Below are 20,792 nucleotides of genomic sequence, written 5' to 3' on the forward strand. Positions count from 1 at the left end.
AGTGGGGCTTGCTAGTGAAGTCTTAAGTGAGTCCTACTATAGAGAGTCGATGTATAATATCATACTAGATCATGTCTAAAGTATTGCAAAATTTGGTTGTCTAAAGGTAAATTTTTAATTTTCAAAATTCCCCCTTCTGAATGGGATTTTTAGGTAATATTTTGAAGTAAAGATGTAGAGAAGTGTTGTCTATAGAAGTTCTAGGGGGTGTGAGTACTTAAAATTACACCTTAACCCCTAAACTTTCTATCTAGACATACTTTGAGGGCGGAAAGATATTTATAAACCCCTCTAGAGTCATTATTTTTATTTTCTGGCAAAAATGGCAAAATAATTACCCAGAAAATGGCTAGAAAATTAAAATGAGAGAAAAAGAAAATTATCTCCGAGTGAAAAATATTTAAAAAGAATGACCAGCAATTTCCAAGAAAGGAATCTCCACAAATCAAGCAAGGAAAAATCCCAGAAAATTCACTGAGCCAGAATTTAAAAAATAAATAAATAAATATTTATTTATTCAAGGAAAATCAAATTTTTTGTGCATGTTGGTTAAATTGAAGGAGTAAATTTCGAGGAAGAATATTTTTCGGGTCCGAGATCAGCTCCATCTTCAAGGAATTCGAATCTCTTCTTCCAGATCAAGGGACAATATTATTTTGACACAGATCAAGCATTCAACTAGTCGTTTTATTCCAGGATCAAGTCAAATTTGTGCAACTCATGGGACCTAGACATTTTCACTTGGAGAAGGATCTATATCTCTCATTTTTTCTATAAATTGAGCTCATGCTCCTCATTGTAAACCATCTTTCGTCAGTCTCTGGTTACTGTAAATGAGCTCTTGGCTCTGGAAGCTCCACATTTTTTTAGTAATATAACAAAATCCTTGGAGTTAATTTTGTGGTATTCTTCTTCCACGGATATGGTATGATTTTATGATTATGTGCTTAATATTCTACTGGTGATAATTTTAATTGTTATTTCCATTAGCTTTCATAGATTTACTAGTGTATAGTTATCTTGCACTGGAATTTGAGCTAGGGAATTATTCTAGATTTGGACGTATTTAGTGGAATTTTCAATTATATCCCTAGGACTTCCTCTTCATTATATTATCTAACCCCTATGGATCTAAAAAAAATCTTGTAGTGGTGTAGAAACTATTTTGAATTAGATGCTCTACTGGTTTTAAATTAGATCTTTGTTATTTCACTTGCCATTGGTGGATCTTTTATTTGCACAGGTATACTGCATTAGTTTTTGAGTTAGGAGAAAGACTTTAGAACTAGCGACCCTAGTGGGTTTTCGATTGAACCCCTAGGCCTCTATTTCATTGTGTTATCCGCCTCCTTGTGATCTAACAGATTTTATTTTCAGTGTGTATATATCTCAAGCTTGAGGGGTCGTTGTCGGCTAAACTAACCAACTCTTGAGCATATTGTGGAAGAACCCACATTATAACTTTCTAATAATAAAGGCATCTTTCTTTAAGGGAGCTTGAGATTTATTCCCATTTATCCCACCTCCTTATTTAAAAGGGAGGATTTCTTGTTTCTTGTTTTTTCGTTTCTTTTCTTCAGTCTTTAGATCTAATTTGCTAACTTGTCTCTTGCATTTCAGTGGTATAGTTCCATTTTCATGCTCATTGCATCTTAGATCTAGTCTCTTGAGTTGCATCATCTTGTTAGATCTGAGATTCATTATTGGTTATTTAATCTAGTTGCATTTGAGTAATTCCTATCATCATTTTGTTTGTATCTTAGATTTAAAGTAGTATTTTCTTATTTTCTGACTAGCAATTTCATTTGTCATCTTTTACTTGTGCTTTGTGATATAATTCTCACTTGGTTTAATTGTCATAACATAATATAAGTGAAGAAGCACCCTTAAGATCACTAATAACTTAAGGCATTTGAGTTCCTTGTTTTTCTGACATTTAGATCTAATTATCATTTCATTCATTTCTATTTTTTCGTTGAGTAATATTTGCTTCATTGAATCATTGAAGCATCTTGCTGAAATCGAATCTCATTGAAGCATTTGCATTTTCATCTTAAATTTAGACTTTGAATGTCATATAGATTAGACTTGCATTCATCTAACATTGTCATTTCAATTGGTTATTTGTAATTGGAATTGTGGGCTAATCATTTACTTACAAGTTTCACCTTATATCCTTGTGCTTGACAATTTCATGATTATCATCTCTTGAATATTACATCAAGGATCTTCTACTTGAAGTGCAAGTTTCATCTTATTGCAAGTTGTATTTCTAATCTTGTCGCTCATATTTCTAGTTGCATATAATCTGGTTTCTTGTACTAACCTTGTCATGCAGCATTGTTGTTATTATGACTTGAAAAATCTACTTGCAAGTATCTTGATTCATATTTGAGCATTGTTTATAAGGCATTGGTCTATCACCTTATACATCTTATGATTGCCATATTGATCTTAATCGAATCTATGTCATATACATTGCTCACAGATATTCATACTTGCTCTAATTAATAATCAAGTTACATTAATAATAATTGCCTTGCCTTAAGTCTCCTTGAACTTTTGCTTCTGTTGAGAAATCTATTAGGGCAGCATATAAGGGTGATTTCTTTTTTAATTTGATAACTATGTGTGATTATTATTAAAAAAATTCTTCTTATTAATATGTTCTTGTTCATCAAACAATTATCAAATCATAAATAATGAAGACCACAAGAGAACAGATAGACACAAGATACAGGCTCCATCCCATGGCAAAACCCCGCCAAGGATAAAACCCAGAAATAATTCTTCTCCTCATAGAATCAGACCAAATGATACATTCAAGACCTCTGACCAAGACCCAAGACATTCTCCAAGCACCAAGTCAGTGTTCCAACAATGTCCTTCCAAAAGATCAAAGTCAACGAGGGTCACACCCTCCACCTTCCAAGGTCATCTTGCTTCCTTTATTATGTGTCTGCAATATTCACTAACAAATACAACCAAACAAAATATACAAAGACAAGAGCATGAAGTTGATTTTATCAATCTAGAGTTATCATTACAAAAAGTGTGCAGCAAGGGTTTTGGTTGCAAACCCTAGATATCCCATGACCTAACCCTTGTTAAGGTTTACTTTGAGCGGAAACTTCTACACCTAGAGTTTTTGACATACTGATACAAGCCATAGGTTTCACTTATACATCAACCCTCGCTAGGGTTTTACTACATATCCTTGATTCTATCTAAATCCCTAGGAATCAAGAGCTATGGCTTCATAACAAATAATAAGGATTTAGGGTTTTCACTTATCTAGGATTTTCAAATCCAAGCTCCATCCAGGGATTACGAACCCTAGATACCAAAAAATTGTAAAATTGAATTCAATTTCTTTTCAGTTCTGTATACTAAGGAGTTAATTATAAAACCCTAGAGATACCATGCCTTCTATTTATGAGATTTTGCTGATATGCAAAAGGATACCTTAAATGTTAGGGATTTCTATGTCAACTTTGCAAACATTATATGCATGATATGATAAAAGTATATGTACCTTTTTCGATTTTTACCTTGTTCATTTCTACAAAGACTTTTTACTATCAACTTTCTTCATTGAGCGCACCTTTAGAGGATTGAATCAATGTTTTTCATGAAGCCTTGGCCTAATAAATTGTGTGTCAAACACCTATTTCAGATCAACTTTTAGCATAACAAGGTGACTTGGTACGTCAAGGATACAATTCTCTCATACTCCATTGTCATACGATTTGCATTACTATCTTGATTTTTCATCACTTTGCCTTACTGTAATTTGTATCATTGTCATTATTGTAATATCTTCGCACCACGAAATCATAGAGGACAAATTTTTTAGTTTAACTCAAATGGTCCTTAGCAAAGGTATTTCAGAGATGTAGCTTGGGTCATAATCACTGGGTTACTGTCATTTGTATAAAAGAGGGTAGAACTCGTATCTAACTTCAATCATATGGATAAGCTCAAGACTACAAGGAGACTCGGCTCCATGGCAGGATTTCCCAACCTACTCCACTTCTTGCTGAAGACCTTAATACGACTGCAACAGAACTCGGGTTCTTGGGCAAAGCTTGACCAAATTGATTCCTTATAATTTGTCCTTCATTAGGTACTAAGCTTTAGTTTTGAGATTATAATGTAGGTTCACAAGAAGGACTCAATCCCTTTGAAGACAAATTTTTGGGCTTCCAAACTTTCTCAAAATTTATGAGGCTCGAATATGACTCTTTCTTGCTAGACAAAATTCATCTAATTTTCAAAACTGTTTCCAAATCTTATCTCTTCCAATGTGGTTCTAGAACTATGTCTTTCCTGCCTTTCAATGTAGATTCAAGTCTCTTTTCTGCCATCATGCTTCTAGGAGAAAACAACATGGCAAAAAGATGACAGTGGATTCAAGTTTGGCCATTCATATCTTCAAAACTTCGGGCTTTTCAAAAGAGCCCAGAATTGTGCCTCAATGATTTTAGTTGTTGTAGGATTAAAGCCACAGGTCCTCACCAAAGCTTCTTTCAAAGAATGTCAATAGTGACACTAGCCCTCTTCTCAACTGAATTAAAGAACATACCTTTTGGATTTCTAAAGAGACTTGGATCTTTTACTAAGCTCTCCTCGGACTCCTTGTCTGCTCAAAAAGGCTTGAAGGCTTAACACAACCTTAGATCACTTCAAGATAGGATTGCTTCCATTAGTTGTTGAAGGAGGACTTTGTAATCATGATTACTAGGGCTTGCAACAAGATACTTCTTCTCCATTCTAACAATCCCTTGCTCAATGGAAACTTGACAACTTCTCTTGTGATTGCATTCCTCCTCTTGCTTGGGCTTGTCCTCACCTAACTCTGGTACCATGTTAATTTTAGCTTAACATGCTCTTTTCTTAGGACGGTTACTTTATTAATCCATTAGCCCATTATTATTCCATTAGCAATCACATTAATCAATATCATATGACAGTAACTGATGAAAGACCAACAACCATAAATGCAAAAGACAAGCCAAAACAAGAGGACACCACAATTTAGGCTTAAAGTCGGGGCCAAACCCCACAAGGGGGAAAACCCACAAATCTTTGCTTCTTGATAATATCAAATGTCCAAAGAGAGAGAAATTCATAAGTACAATGATACAATAGTCAAGGTCAACAGACAAGTTGACTTGCCCAATAGAAGATCTAAACATCTCTGCAATTTTGTCTCTGGTCAACAGAAGCCAACAGCAGCCAACAACAAACCCTAACCAGCAAAGGTCAACAGCGAATGTAGCCACAACAGTCCACAAAGGAGCTCGGTCAAAGATGAGAGAAGCTCACCTTTCTATCTAATCACAGCACAGTCAACGCAGCCACAAAATCAGGTCAAACTCGATCAACGGGGTCAACTAGTCATGTGGTCAACATTGATCAAACATCACAGATTGCCTTGATCTTTATGCCTGCAAGTGCGGCCTAGCTGGAAAAATTCAAATCCACAAAAATCGTAGTCAAAGGTCATGGTCAATGTTGGTCAATGTTTCTTTGTACATTGGAAATGTCAACCGCTAGAAATCACAAAAGTTACAGTCAAACAGATCCGCACATGTGAAGAGGAGAGAGAAAACTCGTTGCCCAAGAAGAGATGTCGAACTACCCAATCATGTGACGAGAGAAAAGAAAAGATTGTTGTTAATGTGCCAAAATGATCTCAATTCAACTTGTATTTATACAAGTCAATGTGGGTCAAAGGTCATGTCTCCTGAGCTTCATAAGCCTACATGACTGTGAGACTGGCCTTAACAAAAACCATCTCTCTGGGCTTGACTTCAATATACATTTTTGCTTGTTAGAATCCATCGTGCCTTAGGTCAAAATTGATCCTCTCAAGAAGAGGAATCCAATGCCATCATCATCTCATGCAAATGAGTTGTCTATAGTAGAATTAGACCTTTAGTTGTCCATTTTTAACATATCTTTATTGTCTTTGGCATTTATTTGATGATAAGAACATAAACCTAATCAAGATAAGAAGAACCTAAATCACAATTAAATTTCAAAGAAGGAAAATGATAAGTTAAACATGTTGCCTTAATCAATTTTCCAACATGGTATCAAAGCGAAGGTTCACCTTGAAGGCAGTTGGAAAGGATCACTGTTTCATGACCATTTTGAAGGCTACAGAGATTTAAAGAAGGAATGAATAGGCAAAAGGTTGTTTTCGGCGCTTCTTCCTATGCAATAGACCAAGGACCAAAATTTTTTGAGATAGCCTCAAATTCGAAAACTTGTGTCAAGGCTTTGGTACAAAGATATATCGTTTATGGAGCTAAGGCCTAAAGGAAGAACATAATATAGTCTAGGCCTAAGAATTATGCCAAGCTTTGTGCTTAATGACCACGACCAAAAAGCATTGGAAAGTGTCCTTATATTTCTATGCATAAAAAGAATCTAGAGCCTCTATATTCAGGGTAGAAAATTCTCAGAGACTGGCATCAATAAGCCTCAGACCTGAGAGCTACAGGCGGGTCACTTTAAGCACAAACTATAGGGAAGAACATCTATGTGGTAGAGAGAAGGAGAAGAATATGAATTCTGAATAAAAGGAAACCAGATCTATATAAACCAAGGGTCCTGTACATTGCAAGTTTTGTGACCAGCGAAAGGAATGAATGAAATGGCATTGTGATTTGAAAGAGATATACCCCTATGAAAGAGCGAAGGAGGCATATAATTTTATAAGAGGCTGAGACCCGTGTGCAAAAAAATTAGGCTGAAGTGTCATACTTAAATACCGAAGCTCAGAAGCATTAAAAATTGACCTTATAATTCTATATAGGAGCACTGAAACCTACAATGAGAGGTCGAGACCTCTGTAATAATAAACAAACTATAACTGCATGTCTGGTGAAGTAGAATATCAGCCGCAAAATATCCTTAATTATCATCTTCAGAAGGTATGTTAAGAGGCCTGATCTGGAAGGCGTATTATGGTTACATTATGAATGAACATGAGCATTGATATAGTCCTACAGGTCAACAATGCCTAGTAAAGGTATCTAGGTTGGCTTACATGGAAGACCTTTTGGTCTTATTTTAAAGGAATACACAGTGAATAACGTGTAGACCTTGTTTGAGGGCCAATGTCATATTAGAAACAATCATTGACAATAGGAATAAAGTCCTTGTCCCTAGTTAATACAACAAAGCAAAAACTGAAAAATGGCCAATAAAGAAGTCCTACAGTTTAACAAGAGTATGACATATGACATTTCCAAAAGGGCTTCAAACATCTCAAGAAATAGATCATTGATGGTAGTCTTTGGCATTGGCATCTTTGGAGTTTTCACTCTTGAAAATAGTAAGAAGATCGTGAAGAAAGCTTTGTAGTAGACTTCCATAGAGGATTGAGGTATGTAGTCCTTGTCTACAAGGTACGTATAATTGTTTTTATACATATAGGGTCTAGCTTCAATTGTATTAGGGTTTTGGAACATATGGGGTTCAAGGGTTTATAGTCTTCATCTTGTTGAAGATTGTTGGTATCTGAGGATTGTAAGTCCTAGTTGGTACTTGAAAACCTTAGTCAAAAGAGAAACCCTTGAACTTCTAGTGTTTGCAAGTAACCTAAGGTATATCGCAAACCCTAGTGAGGGTGGAATTGGATGAAAATTTGGGATTCAAAACCTAGGGCTAATGTTTCAAATGGAAATATCAAGTAATTTAGGATTTGGATGTGAAAACCCTAAAAATTCTCCCTCTCTAAGATACCATGGAATCCCTAGACTGTCAAAATCATAATCTTGCTCTTGTACTTGTATATTTTGCTTGGTGTTACTTGTCAATGAATATTGCAGGTACATAATGAAGGGAGAAAAACAAGAAGGATGGCTAAGCAAAGCAGTTAATGAATATTGCAGGTACATAATGAAGGAAGCAAAACAAGAAGGATGGCTAAGCAAAGCAGTTAATGGTGAGCCTAATATAAATAATGACAACTTCAAATATTAAAGCTTGGTAATCAAGCTTGATCCACGGACACTGAATAAAATGAATGAATATAAGAATACTTCAATGAATCTAGATCAATACAAAATCCAGAGGAAGCCACATTCATTACATTGTTGTTGACTTCCTTAGTATAACTAATTTTATTATCACTTGATTATAACCTTTTCATTTATGATCTCCCTAGAAGAAGATTGCAAGTATATTTCAAAGACTATTCATCAAATATAAAGTCAAGAGGTTGAAGCTAGACTCTGAGGGATCCTAGAAGAGAGAAAGAATTTTGAAGATGAAACCTTAATTCAGAGGGGGCCTCGTATTAAAACTTGAAAATCAAAGCACCTCCCATATCTTCAGAAAGTAAGTAATAACAAGAGGTACGATCAATTAATTCATTATCATTGCTTATGAAGTATGTTAGGATCTTTACAATTTCCTTACATCCAAAAGACTATGAAAATGTTAGGGTATGAAGATGGCATATTTTACATGATAGGAATCTATGGTTTTACATTATTTAAAAAAATTGTATCTAGGATTAGAAAATCCTTGTCGAAACTTGAATTAGAAAACCCCTAGAATAAGTACAATCTGAAACCCTAACTATTTGTTCCCTCTTATAAAACCTTGTATCTTGATTTCTTAGGGATTATAGAATATCTAAAACCCTAGTTGTATCCTTTGAAAACCCTAGACTGACAAAATTAACATCATGCTCTCGTAGACATATATTTTGCTTGGTTGTACTTGATGATAAAAAATTTGCAGGTACATGATTGTATGAAAAAGATGTAAGAAACAAGACAAAAGTAAATCTTGTGCTTAAGAAAGACTTCATGATGGACATAATCGAAAGAGGAAGTTGTAGGAACATTGTTGATACAAATGATGATATTAAAGATTCCACATTGATGATGAAGATGGAGATGTACCTAATTGTTACTTGACGATGAAATGTGCAAAGAAAATAATGACCTTAGAAAGAGGTTTGGTGAGTTGGTGTACCTTAGGCTGAAAAGCCCATATGATGGTACTTAGCATTGGTATCTTAGCAGGTAGCCTAGATGATACCTAGATCCCTATTAGGGTTGGTACTCGGCAGGTAGCCTAAATGGTACCAAGATCCTTGTTGGTATCTTGGCAGGTAGCCTACATGACACATGGATATTTGTTGAGTTTGTGTCTTGGCAGGTAACCTAGATGACACCAGGATCCTTGTTGAGTTGGTATCATGGAAGGTAGCCTAGATGATACCTAGAACCCTTTTAGGGTTGGTGTCTTGGTAGGTAACCTAGATGACACCTAGATCCTTGTTGGGATGGTACCTAGATGAGTTGATACCTTAGCAGTTAGTCTAGATGGTATGCAGTTAGTCTAGATGGTATCTAGATTTCTAACATTGTACATGTTTGTGATACTCTTCTTATGAGAACTTTTCAAATGGAGTATTGTCCTTGTACAGATTGGACAATTATGAATACCTCCCAAGTTAAGAGGGAGTGTTGTTAATTGTAACTAGTTTCGATCTTAATAATTGATGTAACTCCTAGAGTCCTATGTATTGATCAAAACGATGAAAGAAAATTATTTTGTAAAGCATGGGTTTCATGCTTATGTCTTTGGTTACTAGGTCAAGCATTCATTGTATGCTCTTAGGGTTTCCATGAGTCAAAGTGTCATTATCATTATGTAAAAGACTCATTTGGGCACTTGTAACAAAGAAAAAATATTGTGTATTAGGAAGTGTCTAAGTCAGCTCCCAAGAACATGTCGGCCAGCCAGTGAATGTCGGCCTAGAGAGGGCTTATGGACCCATGTAGAAAGCTATTTATAGAGTAAACTTCGTCCTCCTTAGAGGCACACGTTTGCACATACTTGAAGATATGATTTGCAGTCAAAGAGGCATGCGAAGCTTGCTAAGAAGGCTAGAAGAGCCAGGAGAAAGTGCAGTCAGCCCTAGAAGACTTTTTGAAGTCTGATATATGCGAAAATTCTGAGATTTCTCACAGATCCAAAGTTGTAAATGATGTGTTAAAATATGCAACTGCAGTCAAATTCCACTTTGGACAGCTCACCTGATGGAGATAATGATTGCATTGAATTCCTCCTTTCGAGAGGACCGAAATTGACCTAAAGATCACTCAAATCGAATAAGGGAAAGTGTACTTATGAAGAAAATCCCACATGTGCACATTTGACTAGGTCAGCCCTAATGCAAAGTGGACACCCTTGGAAGGCTATAAATACAAGTGACATCTACCTCATTTAAACACAATCATGAGACACTCTTCTATCTTGGTTTTTGGCTCGCACATGTATGAGGCTCGTCTGTAGAGGATCAGGTTCGCTCTAAGGTGAAATTGCAAGGCCTAAAGTCCGCATCTCTTATTTAGGGTTTGGGGCCTCAGTCGCAGACACAGCACAAGATGAAGACGACCACAATCGCTCGCACAGAAGCTCTTCTGTGCCACTGGAGCCTTCCAATCCCATGGACAACTCTCCATCCATGCAACTGCGAGTTAAGGTTTTCGCAATCCAGATATGACCCTAGTTGCTCGCATGCCATGCTCAAGGGAGACATTGGGAAAGCTATAGTTGCTCGCTTGACACCTCCGTGCGACCAGTACCTAAAAGATGAAATCTCAGTCTTCAATAGATTTTCCTCAATGACTGCAAGGCTCGGCAATTAACTATAGACAGTGACAGTTCATTACAGACTTCTGAGTCAGATTTTTGAGTATAAGCTTTGTTGGGTTCATTTATGGATGTTGTACTTGTTTTTGTTGGTTAATTGCATAGATGAATATATGGATCATTGTACTCTCTTTTGCTAAATTATTTGATGATGATTTATTAAGAAAAATTTGAAAGGGTTTTCCCCATAGTGGGTTTTGCCCTAATCTCCGACCAATCCTGGTGTCTTTGTGTGAAGGCATTTCTTCTATTGTTCCTTTATGTTCCGCTGCATTGATGATGATGATATTGTTCTTTCTACATAGTTGCATATGTTGCTGAATAATGATGTAAATCTGAATAATGTTATGATGTTGTGGGATGAACTTAATGTGCTAATGAAGAAATGCAATTATCAAAGCAAAGAACAATATAGCCCTAAGAAAAATTAGCATGGTATCGAAGTTGGGTTGAAGAAAAGTCATGAATATCACCCCTATGATGACACCATTGATGGAAGCAAGAAGAGGATGGTCAAGACCTAAAAGAATTCTAGGGTTTGATGAAAACCTTCGACAATTCGTGTATTAGGGTTTGATAGATATTATGAGGTTAGGGTTGAGAGAAACCCTGGTTTATGGCAAAGATTGAAGATGCTCAATCACTTTTGATAGATTTGATGAAGCCCTAGATGGGATAGTCTCTAGTGGGCCTGGTTGTTGATAAAGTTGATGAATGGGCAGTGATGGCTCTAGAAGGTTTGTTCAAGAGGGGAGGATCACCTCTCATTGAAGATAAGTTCCTCCTGATTTATGATGCATCCTTCTTGAGGATCATTTGAGATGCAAGAAATAAAAGCTAGAGCTGGAAAAGGTAAAGAGGCACCTGATGAAAAGAAGACAAAGTGCCATAAGTTTCCTATGTCAAATGAAAAGATGCACAAGTATTTGAATACTACAAGGTATGCATGCTAAAGTTATGTTTCAACTACAATATTGGATGGCAAGGTAAGCCCTAAGGTATGATGAGAGTGTCTCCTTCTCAAATGGTTCATGCATGTATATGAAAGATTCTTATGATGAAATGGTGCACTTGATGTTGAACAAGTATCTTACATAATTAATTTCCCGATTCTATGAAGCTACTTGGAAATATTGATTGCTAATATATTGGTATACTTTATGTTTGGCTAACATCTATCATTTTTGACATCTTGATCCCATGAAGAAGGGTAGAAACTTGACTCTAATAGATGGTAACTTTATACTATTGATATTGTGCATGGTAGCCATGATGATAGAAATTTAACAATGAGATTGACATTCAGTAGTTATGATATATGGTAAAATTGAATGCCCAAACTGGATGGATAGAGTTACAAAGAAGTAATGTTGCGATCATGTTTCTTGAAGTATGCTCCTATTAGCTATTTGACATTAATCCTTGATAAAAGATTGATGTCATGGTGAAGTAGTTGATGCTAACGTATATGACCATGATTAATATGTGGATATAGTCTAACTTTATGATCTAACAGATCTGTTGATGCATGATAGTATTATAGTCAGGTTGATGACTTGATTGAAGATGACTGAAGTGGATTCCCATTCAGAGGGAGAATCTCTCCATAAGATCCTTACTCCTATTACCATTGGCATTATATGTATATTCTTTACTATTGAAGTATGATTTATGGGCATGAATAGACAAATATCTGACATTGTTGATCTACAGCAAAGTTCTGATCTGAGAAGAGAGAGTTTTCCCTTACTCTAAGCCTCAATCGCACGGAAGTAGGGTTACAGGTGCAACTATAGCCTTTCAGTTGCACGTAAGTAAGGCCAAGGGTGCGACTGAAGCTTCCCAACCGCACGCAGGAAGCCCTATGGGTGCAACTATGCCTGCTAGACACAAAAATGAAGTTTTGTGCATGAAATCAGATGTTCACCTAAAGGATGTCAGTCCTACAGATGTGGAGCAAACAACAGAAAGATCTGTGAGCAGGAAAGTTTGAATGTTTACTATAATATGAATATATAGACTAAACTTGTGTTTGCAGGTGACCGGGACATGCATATAGATATGTCATTATGTTTAAATTTTGTGCTACAAGAGTTTGACATGACTCCACTGATTGATATAGATGAGCAGTGTTTGGAGTTTTGACACGATACTTGATAATGACTTAGAACTTTGACTTGATGTTGAGATATGTTCTGGACTATAGATCACTCTATGATAGCAAAATTCAGATTTGACCTAATGACTAATGATTTGACTTGACGACAGATGATTTGCATCAATAACAATGTTATATGGGTATAGTTACCATCAGTGGCTAATATTGGTGTTTGATAATGATTTTGTATTGGCCTCATTGTTCTTAGCATAGTGGTTGAAGTATTGAAGTAACCTCAAGATAAATGGATGGAACCTGCATGACTTATTCTTGGTCTATGCATTTCCATCTAGTGACTTATATTATGACCATGAGGATGACTTGATGAAGTTTGGTTTGATATTGCTTCGCAAATGACAACTTGTTGGCATGACAATAGACGAAGTCATGACTTGATGAGAGCTCTACTTGTCACTTGGTCTAAAGAATTGATACTGTGATATTGATGATTTTGATATTGGTTCTAGTTTGACATCTAAACTTTGATAAGCTGACTTAGTTGATTTGATTGTACAATATTGAGCATATTGGTTTGGAAAAGTGTTATGCTTGCAGTATGAAGCAAGCTCATCGATCTCGATGTGTCTGCATTATCAGTTATTTGGTGAAGTCAAAATGATGTGTTGATCCAAACCTCTACTTCAACAGTGGTCCAAGGTATGGCTTTGATTTTGGTTTTATATGTTGATGGCAATGTTTTAAAACTCCGACTCGAACTCTGAACTGATCAAGGGTTGACTCTGACTCAGACTTGATATCGACTTGGCCTTGTTGATTTCATTGACTCGGTCTTTGTAAAAAATAAATTAAATATTTATTTATTTATTACATAATTTTAAAGATTTTCATTCATGTTTCCAAACACAAAGCATTAGAATATAGAGAGAGGACAACATATGATCAAAGTAGGCTCATGAATATATCCATTATATCAAAATGTCACCCAGTGCATTGTCCAATACATGTAATATATAGAGATCAGAACAAAAACACATAACCAAGGAGGCTTTAAATGGCCTCTACAACAAAACATCACTAGTCACTGACTCACTAGTCACTACTGGCTAGTGGCTACTGTGAGAGAAGCCAACATCATATGGCTCAGACTCTGAATCAGAGTCAGACGGGGAAACCCATGGCTCCTCCTCCTCATCACAATCTCCAACTGCAACTGTAGTAGTAGCACTAGCAAGCACAGCAGCTGCATGCTCAAATAGACGATTTATGCACTTGCTCCGTGGCTGAGTAGAGGAAGTGCCTACAACTGGAGGACTTGGGGTTGGGCCTGGTACTAGTGGATCTGCATTTAACTGGACATTATGTTCCACTAATGCCTCCATCTGTAAATCCAAATCAAGACCAATATCCTCATCATAATCAAGCTCTACTATATGACTGGCTTGTTCGGGTTATGTTGAACTCGGCTGGGATGGCCGATCTGTTATCGAATCAGCCGAGTCGATGACCAGCTCGGCCGGTTAGGTAATAGACCAGCCTTTGGCTCGATTTTTATACCGAGTCGGCCCGGGCAGAGGTCTAGCTCGATTTTTATACCGAGTCAGCCCATGTAGAGGTCTGGCTCGGTCCGCTCGGCCGATTCCAAAATGGTTAGGCTGGTTTTGCAACCAGTGTTGCAAACATCTCGATTTTATCGCGATAAAATCACAAATCATGATTTTTTTGGCCTAGCCAATGTTTATCGATTTTTACCAATATTTTGGTGGTATCTTGCTTTTGCCAATGTTTGCTGAATTTTATTAATAATTTCCCAATTTTGATGATATTTTGGTTTTCCGGACCCTTGCCAATTTTATCCCAATCCCGATGTTTGCAACATTGATGACAACCAAAGAAGCCTCAATGAATTACAAACAACAAGGGTACACCATGAGTTTGGCAGAATCAGAAACTATCTATCAATCCTCATATGGATAAATCTGGCCCTATTTCTATTTACATCACTGCTTATATAAGGCTCACATGACCATGAGAATAGATGTCTTCTACAACTACAATACAACTAATTCCCAACAATTGTATGCATTTACAAGTAATTTATCATAAGGGAACTAACTGCCTAATTCCTGTACAATATCGGAGCCCAATCAATAAATGGAAATTACTTTGACCCTTTTTAAAATGGACCACTTTAATTTGTCTTTCTATTCTTAGTCGTTTACCACTAATGTTCAAGGATGGCAGACACTATCATGTTTTCCCTCGGCTCTACATTGACTGAATCATTACCAAGCTGAGTCTTAAGCAGGTAAATAAAACACAAAATTTCTACTCAAGCAGATAACATACCATTGTGAATGATATATATTACAGACATTGCTAAATATCAAATTTTAATTCTCAATGTCAAAGAAAGAAAATTATGGCAACAGTTAAAGCTACTCCAAAAGTGTTTGAAGTTTGTTCCATTTAGTAACAGGTGCAGACTGAGGCCATGCAAAGCCATAAAAAAAGCACAATCAAAAGAGGTCTTGTAATCCAGGAAACTTGAAATTAACCGACATAAATATGGAAGGTGAAGGAACACTTATCAATTGTCTTCTTTTATGCTGAACAAAGTCAAAAACATAATATGCATTGACACTGATGCAAAATAGATGCAGAATAAAGGGTTGAGTGAATCATATCAGAAACGACATGTAAAATGACATGTGAATCATATCAGAAACGACATGTGAATCATATCAGAAACAGATAGAAAGCATAGATCAATCTGTTTCTTGTAGAAGGTCGTCCTGTATAGTGCAAAGGGAAAAATAAAAGATACCTTGACCATCAGTTGTAAGCATCCTCTGCATGATGGGCAATAAAATAGGCTCCACCTGAGGGAAAAGATGGGGAAGCCTGCTGACAGATTCAAGTATTGTACTTATGGCACGCAAGCATCCAACAGCAGCCAATGCACCTGATTCATCTAGGTCTTCCTCAGCTTCAGCAGATTGCATACACTTCCAAAATGCAGCAGCCTGAAGAAAAATGAAGACAACTGCCTAAATAACAACCACTAGAACAAAAGAAAACCAAGCAAGTTCCTCCTTCAAATTTAAAGAGAAAGAAAAGGGCCAATTATCAGAATTAATTAAGTTAAAGCCCAAGTGCCATTTAACATAGGATAGAGTATACAGACCAGATTCTGGCATAACCCTAAGGCATAAGGTGCCATCTCCTCCCCAAACTTATCCACAATAGTTTCCAGAGTGAACACAAGATCTTCATTCTCAACTTCATTCATAAGTTTGAAAAACTCTGAGAAAGAAAAACCAGATTCCAGTCATAAGTTTGAAAAACTTTCAGAAAGTAAAACAGAACAGTTATCGATTCATTTGCTTTCAGTGAGGCAGATCAAGCAACAGTCCAAAGAACCACTCACCATCAAGCAGTTGTGGTAAGATTGGCCTAATTTCATTCAAATCTGTCAAAACAAGTGGACAAACTTCATATTTGATTGACTACATCATAAAAGACTTCTTAGAAAAACAGTGTACTTTGCTGATAAATACAAGTTTTACATCAATATTACTTAAAAGATTGTTATGAACATAATCAGAAAACTTACCCTTGCAAGCCTCCACAAAAGATCTAAGAGCAAATACAGAATCTACACGTACTGGCAGCTCAGGATCTCGCAAACCCGCTACAACACTATGTAAGGCTGCACTGAAATTTCTCTGATCTGCAAAGTTGATACTTGCATACTGACCTGCAACCCATGCAGCCTGCAACTCCAGAGAAAAGAATAGTTATGTGACTTTGACAAGTACCAAAGTATATATTAACTCAGTTCTTTAACTTACTTAGCAAAGGAAGATTTTCACTCAGAGATTTACATGCCACTTAAAATCTACAGCAACATTATCTAGTAAAATATTACAAACACCCATAACTAGATCTTACAGGCCAACCAAAACACAAGTGTGAATTGAACTTTAACATCTGCAGAAAGTATCGTATCCTTACAAATTTTGTTTTGAATTGTAATACTGTTTATCCCAAAACATCTTTATTGCTCGCATGCATTAAAGAGGATTATCTGACAGCTATATTTTTACAAAAAGAAATTTGCTACATCATATCTACTGAAAGGGAACAATCTTAATTTGCTCACTATTCAAGTGGCCGCACACTGCTTAAAGAAGTGGAAGCCTTATTAAATGTCATTTGCTTGCCTGGTGAATCGATAACTTTTCATAATTCACCAATTGAAAGAAAAAACAAATCTAGACAAGGAAATATCATCAGTGTCATTTAAACAGATTAAATATGAGACAGTGAAAACTTTTGTGAGGAACTTACTGCAGGTAACATACAGCTCGCAAAATGGAACTAGAAATAGCAACAAGGACAGAAATGTGATAACTTGACAGGTTATGTTTTCGCTCATATGGCAAGAACAATTATTGCAGTGTCAGGGTATTTGTTCTATCATGTAAAAACCACAGCCTCAACAGTTGCTTATGTCACCATCCTTAAATTACCACCAGTACCAAGTTATCTATTACCATTTTAATCAAATGAACATTTTGCAGCTAAGCCTCTCACTGACAATATTGATGTATTGCAACAATTTGATGGCAGTACAGGAAACTTATATTTTGGTCAAACTCACAATGAGGGCATGCAAGGACATAATACGACGAGCGAGAGAAAGAACCATAACAGATAACAAGAAAAAAATGGGTATTAGAATAGTTTGACTGTAAGTGTTCCTCCATTCATTTCTGTAGATCTCCTTGAAATTAGATTTCTTGCCATCAATCATAAGAATTGATTATGCACCCAAAGATATTTATTAGTCCAAGTCTGCCTTAGGGTTGGTTTTTCCTTTTTCGTATACATATCACAACATGTAGAATGTTTCTACCTAGCAGAGAGCTATCTTCAGCACTGACCAGCATTTCAAATTCCCAGCTACAGGTCTGTATGGAGGCTGAACTTTTCAGAAAAGGGATCCTTAAGGCACATACTACATAGCTTCAACAAAAGACAATGAATTCATCCACTTAACTCTCCCAAAGTCATGATTGAAGTTTGGGCACGAGGAAGTACACTATCAAAGGTACACTATTGCTTAGTAGATTTCCTGAAGTCTGAAGCTTTTGAACGCTTTCCTTGAACACGGGATAAGAGACAAGGAAAAAGAACGGCCTCTGCAACTCTAGAGGCCTTTCTTCTCATGCAATCTTAGTGTCATTAAAATTGAGGCAAATCTCACAGTACATCTCACCCTCAGTTTGCCCAAGCATTCCCCAAAATCTGATCCTAGAATCAGTGTTGCACAAAGTGGGGATGAAGCAGTTGCAATTTTCTGGAAGCAAAGCATCGGAAGAGTCATTTTCCAAAAATCCTCAGAAGCAGAGCATCAGAAGAGTCATTTTCCAAAAATCCTCAGAAGCGAAGCGTCAAAAGAATCATTTTCTAAAAATCCTCGGAAGTGAAGCATGCATACTTGAATCCAGATAGAAATGGCATCCGCAGTACATTAATGATTAATTGTTCGAGCATCAACCATCTAGAATCTAGATTCTATCAATGACAAACAAACATACAAATTCTTAGGTCATAGAATAGAAAGTAGACCATTATCTTATGGAATGAAATAGGTTATCTAGCAACTACCAACAATAACATGAGCAAATAGTTATGCTTACGAAAGAGGCCATCTACACACCGAATTATGAAGACCAAATGATCTAGAACAATAAATTGAGCTAGTTGCTAAAGACCTCTCTACAAAAGAAGTGTTCACCAATTGTGAAAGCACCCATGTTGCCAAATGTTGACAAGATTGATGTATTGCAACAATTTGATGGCAGTACAGGAAACTTATATTTTGGTCAAAGTCACAATGAGGGCATGCAAGGAGATAATACGACAAGCGAGAGAAAGAACCATAACAGATAACAAGAAAAAAATGGGTATTAGAATAGTTTGACTGTAAGTGTTCCTCCATTCATTTCTGTAGATCTCCTTGAAATTAGATTTCTTGCCATCAATCATAAGAATTGATTATGCACCCAAAGATATTTATTAGTCCAAGTCTGCCTTAGGGTTGGTTTTTCCTTTTTCGTATACATATCACAACATGTAGAATGTTTCTACCTAGCAGAGAGCTATCTTCAGCACTGACCAGCATTTCAAATTCCCAGCTACAGGTCTGTATGGAGGCTGAACTTTTCAGAAAAGGGATCCTTAAGGCACATACTACATAGCTTCAACAAAAGACAATGAATTCATCCACTTAACTCTCCCAAAGTCATGATTGAAGTTTGGGCACGAGGAAGTACACTATCAAAGGTACACTATTGCTTGGTAGATTTCCTGAAGTCTGAAGCTTTTGAACGCTTTCCTTGAACACGGGATAAGAGACAAGGAAAAAGAAAGGCCTCTGCAACTCTATAGGCCTTTCTTCTCATGCAATCTTAGTGTCTAAATATGTCCATGTGGATATTCAGTGGAGATGGCTGATATTAAAATTGAGGCAAATCTCACAGTACATCTCACCCTCAATTTGCCCAATCATTCCCCAAAATCTGATCCTAGAATCAGTGTTGCACAAAGTGGGGATGAAGCAGTTGCAATTTTCTGGAAGCAAAGCGTTGGAAGAGTCATTTTCCAAAAATCTTCAGAAGCGGAGCATCAGAAGAGTCATTTTCCAAAAATCCTCAGAAGCGAAGCGTCAAAAGAATCATTTTCTAAAAATCCTTGGAAGTGAAGCATGCATACTTGAATCCAGATAGAAATGGCATCCGCAGTACGTTAATGATTAATTGTTCGAGCATCAACCATCTAGAATCTAGATTCTATCAATGACAAACAAACATACAAATTCTTAGGTCATAGAATAGAAAGTAGACCATTATCTTATGGAATGAAATAGGTTATCTAGCAACTACCAACAATAACATGAGCAAATAGTTAAGCTTACGAAAGAGGCCATCTACACACCGAATTATGAAGACCAAATGGTCTAGAACAATAAATTGAGCTAGTTGCTAAAGACCTCTCTACAAAAGAAGTGTTCACCAATTGTGAAAGCACCCATGTTGCCAAATGTTGTAGTTGTGGGGTAGTATCACCATGCATGTTCCACCACTCCTTCACAAGCAATGTTCCAAAATCACTTATATCAAGATCCTCATCACTAGTATCATCCTTCATTCTTCTCCTCTTGTCTAGCCTTTGCCTCTACCATGATTCTCTAGGGACATTAATCAACATCACCCAATTTTCATCAAAATGACTAACCAGAGCCTTAAAATATGGTAGAAAAAGTATAACATATCTGATCAATGATTTTGGTTTGAGTGAAGGATACATTTTTTCTAAAGCCAGGACAAAGAAGTTCAACAATCAATACCACGAACACTGGGGCTCATATAGGGCTGGGAGCCCTTGATTAGATGCTGATCACATACCCTCATACGTAATAGACTCTAATGAAATGCCACAACCCCATTGATCCTGAAACCTTAAAAACTGTTAAGCTTGCTGAATTTTGAATGGGATATGAAATTCCATTTCTTCATATGAGTCTGATGAGGTTGAAACCACTCTCAAACATACTGAGTATGTCACTTTTACTTTAAAAATTTAACATTACCATTACGGAGCATCTAAGAAGAATCTATGGAGCATCAAAGGCACACCTTGGGAGTGTCCATGAAGCATGGTTCCCCACATAGTGGTTCCAAAATTCCAGGAACCTTGCAAATCCAACCCAAAGTTTGGTTTTACACGTTGCGCGATTTTGGGGTCTGGTGCATGTGTGGGTAGGGGGTGAGGGAGACGATTCCTGCAACACTGCCCGGAATCAATTCAAGATTGACTAAGCCTGTAACCAGAATAACTGTGCTAATGAAAAGTTCACCCACGAATTGTCCAAGTATGGGCACATAAAATTGGGCATTGTATTAAAGGTGAAAATTCA

General features: G+C 36.7%; 1 protein-coding gene across 2 annotated transcripts in view; it reads right to left on the bottom strand.

Annotated features, from left to right (window-relative positions):
* The window catches only part of SAD2 (ARM repeat superfamily protein), a 164,340-nt gene that overhangs the window by 43,096 nt on the left and 100,452 nt on the right, over positions 1–20,792 (bottom strand). For both annotated transcript variants that reach the window (XM_089373759.1, XM_089373758.1), the window contains exons 11-14: positions 16,422–16,581; positions 16,236–16,277; positions 15,993–16,111; positions 15,633–15,831 (exon numbers count right to left, since the gene is read on the bottom strand). In XM_089373759.1, the coding sequence (XP_089229885.1) occupies positions 15,633–15,831; positions 15,993–16,111; positions 16,236–16,277; positions 16,422–16,581 (520 nt within the window). The remainder of the gene's footprint in view (positions 1–15,632; positions 15,832–15,992; positions 16,112–16,235; positions 16,278–16,421; positions 16,582–20,792) is intronic.

Source organism: Pinus tabuliformis, chromosome 8 (genome assembly GCF_031772625.1).
Source record: "Pinus tabuliformis cultivar Carrire ecotype Pingquan chromosome 8, CPIR1, whole genome shotgun sequence".
Taxonomy (NCBI): Eukaryota; Viridiplantae; Streptophyta; class Pinopsida; order Pinales; family Pinaceae; genus Pinus; species Pinus tabuliformis.